The 10,022-nt window shown below is 43.0% G+C and overlaps 2 protein-coding genes across 3 annotated transcripts; one reads left to right on the plus strand and one right to left on the minus strand.

Moving 5' to 3' along the window:
- Positions 1-291: 291 nt before the first annotated feature.
- Positions 292-3,829, minus strand: LOC130192367 (solute carrier family 25 member 44-like). Of its 2 annotated transcripts, XM_056412304.1 has the most exons (5): positions 3,668-3,829; positions 2,202-2,866; positions 1,982-2,109; positions 1,415-1,653; positions 292-1,372 (listed from the first exon to the last, which is right to left on the minus strand). In XM_056412304.1, exons 2-4 carry the CDS (start codon positions 2,827-2,829, stop codon positions 1,462-1,464), a joined length of 948 nt encoding a protein of 315 aa, XP_056268279.1. In that variant the 5' UTR covers positions 2,830-2,866; positions 3,668-3,829; the 3' UTR covers positions 292-1,372; positions 1,415-1,461. The 2 variants fall into 2 exon arrangements, with proteins under 2 accessions (XP_056268279.1, XP_056268278.1); XM_056412303.1 differs by having other exon boundaries at positions 292-1,653.
- Positions 3,830-4,086: 257 nt separating this feature from the next.
- On the plus strand, positions 4,087-9,045 carry LOC130192471 (proteasome subunit alpha type-4-like). Its single transcript, XM_056412492.1, has 8 exons — positions 4,087-4,175; positions 4,577-4,722; positions 5,652-5,814; positions 5,886-5,951; positions 6,654-6,742; positions 6,852-6,982; positions 7,561-7,672; positions 8,825-9,045. Exons 3-8 carry the CDS (start codon positions 5,678-5,680, stop codon positions 8,977-8,979), a joined length of 690 nt encoding a protein of 229 aa, XP_056268467.1. The 5' UTR covers positions 4,087-4,175; positions 4,577-4,722; positions 5,652-5,677; the 3' UTR covers positions 8,980-9,045.
- The last annotated feature ends 977 nt before the right edge of the window (positions 9,046-10,022 follow it).

The following is a 10,022-nucleotide window of genomic DNA, read 5'->3' on the forward strand; positions in this document are numbered from 1 at the left end:
CTGACGTGTCACGTACACACGGCGAGTATTATCCTTTAGCTCGAGGTCCCTGAATGTTTTTAGACCTTGTCGTCTTTAATGTCTTTTTAAAAAAGAATTCCGTGTCTCGTGGTTTTCAGATGATCTAATGAAGCTGTTTAATTTCTATTCAGCACTTATCCCAAAATGTTTACTTTATCTAAATTACTTCACTGTTAAATGTACCCTAATTATTTGGTTCACTGTAAAACATTCATCCTTTCTGATAAAATAAATACTCAGAAGCAACTTCGAATACCTCGATATAGCATCTCATTTTTAAACTTAATACAATTTTATTTTCACATTTTTCTCCAAATTTTTGTTACAAAAGCAACAAAACTCAAATCCATCAAACAAAAGGAATAAAACTCTTAGACACTGACTCCTGTGGTCATAATCCTCAAACAGAAAATAGATTAGCTATGACTCGTCCCCTGACGACCATTATTTACACAGATCACAAGTCTTACCGGTTACCGCCACTAGAGGGAAACGGCGTGCGCTTTGCTCCTAAATTCATTTAATCACCAGTTTTAAATCACTGAAATATTTTCCACAGCACACAAGTATGTTACACGAATGAGGATTAAATATTGTCCCGTACGTGTTTATTTTGACTGTCTGTGCAGTGTACACTCCAACAGTTTATTGACCCTGTCGCGAAGCCCCGCCCCCCTCAGAGCTGCATTACCATGGAGCCCACACTGTCACTAACCGCACTTCCTGAATACATATCTAACTTTTGGGGGAAGGAGGCAGAGAAAAGAAAATATACAGGCTGTGAAACTGAGTCATCATTTTAAATGAGGCTAAAAAGATAAAGACGGAAGTTAAAGTGAAGTACGACATCTCCTGGAGATCCAGACGATGAAGATAAAGAACGATGTTCCCCTTCATCCACTTTTACAATCATTAAAACGTGATAATGATGAGCTAGGATTGGCCAATCGGCGCTGGAGGGGCCGGACTTAGCGAAGGGTCAATAAAATAAATACCAACGACGCAGAGATGATAAACATGATGAATTATTTCTTTCTTCTCCTTTCACACGTTAAAAAACAAAAAGCAGATTGTTCAGATTTTTAAAAGAAGAGGAGATCGACAGCAGTTACGGTTTGTTTACTGCGGATGTGAATGCGTCATACAAGCATCAAGTCCACTCGTATCCACGGCAACCGGGCTAGAGCGTCGGGTTTAACCCGGGTCGGCCGCGACGGTGTTCCGTGTCTCGGTGGCCTGATTCCGGATTGTACCCGTGACTCGGTATTTTAAATAAAACCTCTTTTTAATCCAGTGGTTTGACAGGAAGTCTCGACTCCGGGGCTGAAACATGGTCCACGTGCTGGTCTACCTGGTCTACCTGGTCTACCAGTGTCTCCACGTGCTGGTCTACCTGGTCTACCAGTGTCTCCACGTGCTGGTCTACCTGGTCTACCTGGTCTACCAGTGTCTGGAGTCCAGCAGCTCCGGCCTCAGGCTCAGCTTCTTCAGCGTCTCGTAGCCGACCACCATGACGACGGCGGTGGGCGTGGAGGAGATGATGCGCGCCGACAGTCCTTTGGTCAGACCCCAGCAGCCCTCCTCCGCCAGGAGCTGCCTGAAGGTCTCCACGACGGAGGACCGGCCTTCCACCTGGGCGAGAACACACACACACACACAAACAAACAGTAGGTTACATTACATTATTTCAACTCATGTAGATTATTGTTGATCTGCTCTGCTGGTGTCATCACAACATGCACAATATTGTTTATAATGTAATTCCAGCTTTCAGGAGTAACACATCCGTATGTGTTCCATTGTGAATCGTAGTGTGGAAACATGTTTTACGATGCCGTGTAATGTTTTATTACAATCGGTTAATGTTCAACCTTCAGACTAGAGCCTCGCTTCTGTGCGTCCATCAATTATTCCTCCGCTCCACTTCCATTGAGTTTGTCCGTTGACGCTCGGTACGCACCTGAACTCGGGCCCGGACCACGTCCATGGGGTTGGTGACGGTGGAGGCGGTCGCCGCCGCCAGAGGTCCGGCTATGGCTTGTAGGAGGAGATGTGGGCAGTCACTGGGAGCCAGCTTAGAGAGTTGCTCTGTCGGACATTAAAGACACGATTGTAAACACAAGCAATGAGGTCTTTGACGCTGCGAATAGTTTAGAAAACATGTTTTTCCGCAAATTTACCTGCATAAAAATGATAGAAAGGCCACCAGACGGCGCTGTTTGGGATGTAGGTGAGCAGAGACGCGACGTATCCCCTGTAGAAGCCACGGAGACCGTCGGCGGCAAAAATCTGAGCCATGATGTTCCTGGTTTGGCCGAAGAACTTCTTGGACTTCCCGGCGTCGGGGTGGAGTTGGAAGCGCGTGAGGTGCTCCGCGCCCTTGAGGCCCTGCATCATTTGCTGCTGGGAGACGACGTCGACGGGCACCGTGACGCTCTGGGCCACCAGGGAGGCGGCGCCGCCCGCCACCAGCGACTTGACCGTGTTGTTGTCGGAGTACCGGGACGTGTACTTCCTCACCAGCTCGTAGGTGGTGATGTACGCCTGGCCCGAGATGAGCGTCAAGGTGTTGACCATGAAGCCGCGGTACAGGCCGCGGACGCCCTCCGCCCGCACGATCTTGAAGAAGGCGTCGAAGGTGCCGCCGTAGAGGGATTGGCCCCGCTGCACCTGCAGCCGGGTGCGGATGAGCGTGGCCGGGTAGACGGTGGCCCGGATGGTCATCGTCATGAACACCCCGAAGGAGTAGAACTTCCTCTTGTCCAGGTCCTCCCACTCGATGATCTGGATGTTCCTGTTCTGCTGCATCCTGACAGCTGGAGGCGGGCCCTCATCAGACTGATTCCTGCAGGTGAACAGTACGGGTCAGTACCTTCCTTCACTAAAGATAACAAGAGTATCGTCAGATAATTCAACCTAAATACTGCCGACGTGAAACGTAATCGCTTGTTTAAAATGCATAAAAGATGTTTTTAAAACACGCATTTAGCCATTCGACTTGCATATTAGCAGATGGATACTTTGCATTAGTTGCAAATATCATCCAACACAAGCAATGTTGTCATTGGTTTGAAACGACCTCAAACTGGTCAAATTAAATGATGATTACGAACAGAACAGTAACAGAAAGGTCGTGAGAACTCTGACAGATGACACGGTGTCCTCTCACATGGAGACCTCCACCCCTCCAGGGCCCGACCGTCTTCTCCTTGAGCAACGATATTGATCTCGTTATCTTTGTGCGAGTTCAAAGGTCACGCGGAAGGAAAAACGAGCTCGAGCTAAATGGCGAATTATTCCAACGATACGATCCTCTTCGAGCCACGTTGCTGTTGATGTTACATGTTTTGATGTTACATGTGCTGCTATGTTACATGTGTGTCCCATTGGCTAAACATCAGAGTCGCCGGTTTGTTTTGGCCCTCATCGGCGACCCCCCGGACAGAGGACACCGTGTTCCCGAGCAACAACACTTCATGTGAAACCAAGTAAATTAAGTCCAAACAAAGACAAACACCGGAGTGCTTTAATAATAATCCATAAATAAAATCGTGCACGTAGTCAACAGGACTTCTCGCGTGCTCGGAGCTCGTGACAGCTAACGCTGAGCTAGCCCTGAGGTTACACGTCGTTAGCGAGCACTTACCTCCTCGGACAGGTGTTTATTATTAATTACACGGTCACGTGCGGAATCTGTGTCAGGCGTTGAGCATCGTGTCAATCAGTCGATTAAAATATATAAATACATATATAAATGTATAATTCTGAATAGCGTCCTTCAATTGCTTGTATACATAATGTAACGACGTACTAGCTAGCTACCAGTCTTGTTCGTCGGCTTACTTCCTGTTCCCATTCAAAAAGCACGTGGCTGAAACAACCAATCACACAACAGCCTCTTCTTCTTCTCCTTCTAAAAATCCAGCCACGCAGACTGCTTTGCGGTGCTTTGCTGCCACCCACAGGTCAGCGTTATATCGCTTTCAACTGCTCCTTCCGCACGAGTTCCAACCAATGGGAGCAACGAGCGTCAGCCAATCAGAGACGGAGTAGGTGGGGCTCACCGGCGCGCGTGAGAGCCACATCAAACTGCAGTAGCTAGCCCTGTCGGCCTGTTTGGAAAGCTACGCTAACTTATACCCATTTCCCGCCAGGTAAAGTGTTAGAATGTTATACTTTAGTAAAGCATTGTGTTATTACATCATGAATATCAGAATGTAAGTGCAGTTTGACTGCGTAAAGCCAGAGAACTGCCTCTACTGTGAGCTAGCTAGCTAGGTGGCTAGCACGCTCAGAGACTGCAGATTCATTCAGCAGCTGCTAGCTTAGCTTAGCTTAGCTTCGGGTCTGTGGATCCTAAACGTTGCGTGCTGTTGTGAGTTTAGCGTTCCTTGCAAAAACATCAACAGAGACTTTCTTTCGTGTGTATATTCTTCAGATCGTAGGGAAGGAATGTGTTTATTTCTGTATCCAGTTGATACAGAAACAACTTCTTATTCTCACTGTTTTGTTTTTTGCTGGTTGGATCTCTTAACCTTTTGTTTTATTTTTGCAGTGACAGTTTGAGCGACGGGAAAAGATGGCGAGGAGCTCTTATAATCACGTTCCTGCTTGTTTCTGCCGGCTCATATCTGTTTTTGTTTTTATTTGTTGTGAAGTCTCGTCGATATGATTCCCGAACAACCATATTTTCTCCAGAAGGCAAGTAACTTTTATAAAAAACATTATTACTGCGCCAAATCATGATATTGTAAATCCTCTACCTCGTGTGCATGTTGTCCTGTAATGTGCTCGATGTGGCCTTGTTGACATGGGAGACGTCACGATGACGTCATCTCTTTAACTTTCACACACAAAGTCAATGAAACTCTTTGATCTGATCGACCCTCATCAGTGGAAAACATTTCATGACCACAATGGACCGTATGTTACAATTATTTGTTTCCTGCTACTTGGCTTCTCCCGTTGGTCAGTGTGTTGTCAGTCGTGTTAGGTTGTAATAGTTTATTTTGATAACATGTGCAGAGGCCTTATGCTATAAATTAATACATATAGAAAGATTTTATAATAGGAAATATTAGGGAGGTTTTTGTTATTAATGTATTATGAAGCATAGGGGTAATGTTTACTCTATGCAAATGTAAATGGCAAGAATTAATATGTTGCATGAGAGTGACTGTATGTTAGTATTATAGATTGACGAAGCCGGTTAAAATCCGTGAAGTGACTTACAATAATAGACGGGACTTTTATTGTGAAAGTGACTTTAATGCGGACAATAACAAGACGGGACTCTTATTGTGAAAATAGTGACATTCGACCCCTCATTGTTCTAGCGGAACTTTGAACCAATCACTAGGTGTTAAAGGCTGGACTCACCTTTGAGGGTGAGGATTGGCTGATTTTGAGTCTAAGACTTTGTGGATTAGAGATAGCGTGTTCTTCCACTGGGACCGAGGACGATGAAGACCACGATCGTGAGGCCTTGAATGTTTGTTTGACACTTCCTGCCATTAAATGTTGATAACTTAATTCACGAGCGTCCGGAAGCCTGTTTTCCATCATTTGCGAAGAGCCCGCTTTCAGAACGTCCTTCTAGTCGACACTGTTGTCGTGACTCCGTTTGGCAGGACGCCTTTACCAGGTGGAGTACGCGATGGAGGCCGTCGGTCACGCCGGAACATGCCTGGGGATTCTGGCCAACGACGGCGTGCTGCTGGCGGCGGAGAGACGCAACATCCACAAGCTGCTGGACGAGGTCTTCTTCTCCGAGAAGATCTACAAGCTCAATGAGTGAGTGGACCGAGCCGCGGGGAAACCCTCCGCCGGGCTGAGGCGGATCTCTCGCGTGTCTTTCTCTTCAGGGACTTGGCCTGCAGCGTCGCTGGAATCACGGCGGACGCCAACGAGCTGCGGCTGATCGCACAGAGGTGAGTTTCAGGTTGTGGGGGTGTCCCAAAAGGTCTGTGGATGTTCAGCATGTTTCAGAGACTCATCTTTACCTTTATCGAGCGAGGAACCATACGTGGGAACGTTATTGATGTTGATTTTCTACCTAGAAACAATAAAAAAATGTAAATGTCACAACAGTAAAACAGTATTGATATGTCCTCTAATAGCACCGTAGTGTTGACATTTTGAATTTCAACGTTTTTCAATGAGTGCCCTTAAAGGGTTAAATATAAAAATAATGAATTTAAGTAATAAACGGAGGGAGAACAAAATAGTAAAAATGCTATACGTCTTATTTATATACCAGAACCTTTTAAATGTACACGTCTGTAAGTACAGATTGTATATTTGTTGACGCATTTCCGGACTGTCAAATGTTATTAAACTATAAAGTGCATTTATTTAGATATATATATAAATATATATATTATATTTACTTGTAACATTTTGTTATAAATAAGAAAGTAATATTGGAAGTAGGACGACTAATTTATTTATATACATTCTCGATTTAATATATGAATAATTTGCCCAAAATTTAAAAAAAATCCTGTTTTTCATATTTCATTATTTTATAATATAATATAATTTTCTATCACCGTTTCTTGGAACGTGCAGCAGGATGCATCCCGTGACTGGAATTGGTCCGATTCACCGACCCGTTTCTTCTTCTTCTTCAGGTATTTGTTGCAGTACCAGGAGCCAATCCCCTGCGAGCAGCGGGTGACGGCGCTGTGTGACATCAAACAAGCGTACACGCAGTTCGGAGGCGAGTCGCACCGCCGTTCGGGCGTCCCGTCGGCTGCCTGTTTCCTTCCTCGTGGATTCCTCCGGGTGGGTCCGTGGCTCTCTGTGACGCCGTGTGTTTGTCCCGACAGGCAAGAGGCCGTTCGGCGTGTCTCTGCTCTACATGGGCTGGGACCAGCACTACGGCTTCCAGCTGTACCAGAGTGACCCCAGTGGCAACTACGGAGGCTGGAAGGCGACCTGCATCGGCAACAACAGCGCCGTGAGTTTACAAGTCTGGTTTGGTTTTAGTCGGCCATTATTTCACCGGGTTCCCGTCTGAAGGGTCCCTGGCCGACTTAAAGCGCCAGTCAAGAGGTTTCACGTGAAAGCAGCAGAGTTGCGACATCACGTCGTCACCCGGGTTTCTAATAGTCCGTAATCCTGTTTTTAAACTCTCCTAAAAAATAATCTAATTCAAAACGAGTCCAGCTGGACCAAGATGAGGGCTTCTGATGTTGGATGTGTTTTTTTGGGGATGAATATACTATTATTATTGTATTATTATTACCCGACCCCGGATTGAGCCAATGAGAATGGATTTATATATTATATGTACTAGTATATTCTATTTGTATGTGTTACCTATTTAAATCTGCTTTTAGCCTGTGGTGCTCGTTATGGATGTTTTTGTTTTATTCTGCCTTTATTTTATCGTTTTTATCTTTTCTGTTTTTACATCTCTGTAAAGTGCCTCTGAGTTCCTTTTTTAAAAGTGCGATGCAAATATAATCTATTCTCCTTCTTCATATCTCTCCTGTAATGTGTCCTCTTGACTAATGCTTGACCTCTTGACCTCAGGCGGCCGTGTCCATGCTGAAGCAGGACTTCAAAGAGGGCGAGATGAAGCTGGCGTTGGCCGTCAAAGTCCTCAACAAGACGATGGACGTCAGTAAACTCTCGGCGGAGAAAGGTGAGACTCAAAGCCTTGAACTGGTTCTAACTGTTATATATATATAATATATAGACTTTATCTTAACTCATGTTTAAAGGAGCAAAAAGCAACGTTCAGAGCGTTGATATAGCAGCAATGTAAAGAAGTTACTACTACGTTAAAAATTGTAATTCCTGTAAAATGTTATTAAACTATAAAGTTAATTTATTTATATATATATATATTTGTAATGTTTTTTTTGAAATAAGAATACAATATTGATGTTGAACGACAAATTTACTGATCTTTTAATTTGTTTCAATTCTAGATGTAATATAATAATAACGATAAATATATATCAATACTTGTCTGTTTTAATATTTATATATTTAATTCTATCACCGTTTCTTTAAAACCAACAAGTGCAGCAGGTTACATCTTTTTTTCTTTTATAATATAATTATTTTATAATACCGGAAGTCAACAGTCACTCAGAATTCAGCCAACAGGAAGTCAACAGTCACTCAGTATTCAGCCAACAGGAAGTCAACAGTCACTCAGAATTCAGCCAACAGGAAGTCAACAGTCACTCAGTATTCAGCCAACAGGAAGTCAACAGTCACTCAGAATTCAGCCAACAGGAAGTCAACAGTCACTCAGAATTCAGCCAACAGGAAGTCAACAGTCACTCAGTATTCAGCCAACAGGAAGTCAACAGTCACTCAGAATTCAGCCAACAGGAAGTCAACAGTCACTCAGTATTCAGCCAACAGGAAGTCAACAGTCACTCAGAATTCAGCCAACAGGAAGTCAACAGTCACTCAGAATTCAGCCAACAGGAAGTCAACAGTTACTCAGTATTCAGCCAACAGGAAGTCAACAGTCACTCAGAATTCAGCCAACAGGAAGTCAACAGTCACTCAGAATTCAGCCAACAGGAAGTCAACAGTCACTCAGTATTCAGCCAACAGGAAGTCAACAGTCACTCAGTATTCAGCCAACAGGAAGTCAACAGTCACTCAGTATTCAGCCAACAGGAAGTCAACAGTCACTCAGAATTCAGCCAACAGGAAGTCAACAGTCACTCAGTATTCAGCCAACAGGAAGTCAACAGTCACTCAGTATTCAGCCAACAGGAAGTGTTTTCACTGCTTGGCGTTAGAATAACTCGACGCCGTTGTGCCGTTTCAGTGGAGATCGCCACTCTGACACGAGAAGACGGGAAAACCCAAATCAAGGTGCTGAAGCAGAAGGAGGTGGAGGAGCTCGTCAAGGAGCACGAGGCGGAGGAGGCCAAGACGGAGAAGCAGAAGAAGGAGAAGGAGCAGAGGGAGAAGGACAAATGAGCAACATCTCAATTAGTTTCATTTCCTCCTGTGTTTTGTCTTTTATATTAAAAGTTTGTAAACTGATGGACGTGTTGTCTGATTCCTTGTCGATGTGTTTTATTTAAAACGTTTTCAACATTTTACACCTGAGAAAGTAAAACATAAAATGATAATAATTTTCTTTAATCACCTGATCTCATCCATATAAATGGGACAGACACAATTATTAAACTACAACTAGTTCAGTCCCCAACTTTAATTATTAACTGATTCACCAAGTTTTGTACAATTTCATATCAAAGCTGGTCTTAAATCATTTATATATATAATATGTTTACTTGCTGTTTTGTTTCTTCATCACATGGTGGAGCCGTCAGTCCTTTAGTCACATGTTCAGTGACTCAAAAGAGCAAAACATGTTTTCCTTTTGTAATTTGTCCTGAAGTAAAAAAAAAAAAAATCCATTTTAAAAGATTTGTTTCCTAATAAATCTCACGCTCGGCCTCCAACTTTTTTTTATTTATCAAATGTGATTCTGTATTTCCAAAAATTAAACTACTCTCATAAAATCTAAATCTGTCAGAAGATAAACAAGAACAAACAGTCAGTAATACAACTTTGGATATGTAATTGTTGAGTTCAATTAAATAAATTAAACATTTAAAAGAAAAATAGAAGCCATATTTTTGGACAAAAAGGAACAAATATTATTAATTTAGTTTTGGTATAAATCATATGTCAAGATGAATACTGTATGTGTGTGTATGTAGGTACAGTTTCAGATTCCAGTTCGGTACCCTCTAAAGTGTTATTACCTCTATCGACCGCTAGATGGCGATAGTGTTCACTGATGGAATTCATTCTGTTGTAAATCATAAAAAATGGTGCTATTTAATCCCCAAATAATGCAAAGATAGTGCCATGATTAAGAAAAATACGAAATATATTCTTGTTTAGTAGATACAGTGGAAACCAATACATACTTAACTTTTGGCCATTTCTTTATCTCTCTAAAGGTGTTGCCCTTTATATTATTAAATATATAATATATATATTAAAGC

The sequence above is a fragment of the Pseudoliparis swirei genome, chromosome 4 (assembly GCF_029220125.1).
Source record: "Pseudoliparis swirei isolate HS2019 ecotype Mariana Trench chromosome 4, NWPU_hadal_v1, whole genome shotgun sequence".
In the NCBI taxonomy this organism is placed as follows: domain Eukaryota; kingdom Metazoa; phylum Chordata; class Actinopteri; order Perciformes; family Liparidae; genus Pseudoliparis; species Pseudoliparis swirei.

What these genes read in the sequence shown, in the direction of transcription:
- LOC130192367 (XM_056412304.1), bottom strand. Translation starts at nt 2,829, where the DNA reads ATGCAGCAGAACAGGAACATCCAGATCATCGAGTGGGAGGACCTGGAC. An exon ending in TTTCTATCATTTTTATGCAG is followed by an intron (nt 2,110 to 2,201) that starts GTAAATTTGCGG and finishes AATGTCCGACAG; the next exon opens with AGCAACTCTCTAAGCTGGCT. An exon ending in TGGTCCGGGCCCGAGTTCAG is followed by an intron (nt 1,654 to 1,981) that starts GTGCGTACCGAG and finishes GTTCTCGCCCAG; the next exon opens with GTGGAAGGCCGGTCCTCCGT.
- LOC130192471 (XM_056412492.1), top strand. Translation starts at nt 5,678, where the DNA reads ATGGAGGCCGTCGGTCACGCCGGAACATGCCTGGGGATTCTGGCCAAC. An exon ending in AAGATCTACAAGCTCAATGA is followed by an intron (nt 5,815 to 5,885) that starts GTGAGTGGACCG and finishes CTTTCTCTTCAG; the next exon opens with GGACTTGGCCTGCAGCGTCG. An exon ending in AGCGTACACGCAGTTCGGAG is followed by an intron (nt 6,743 to 6,851) that starts GCGAGTCGCACC and finishes TTGTCCCGACAG; the next exon opens with GCAAGAGGCCGTTCGGCGTG.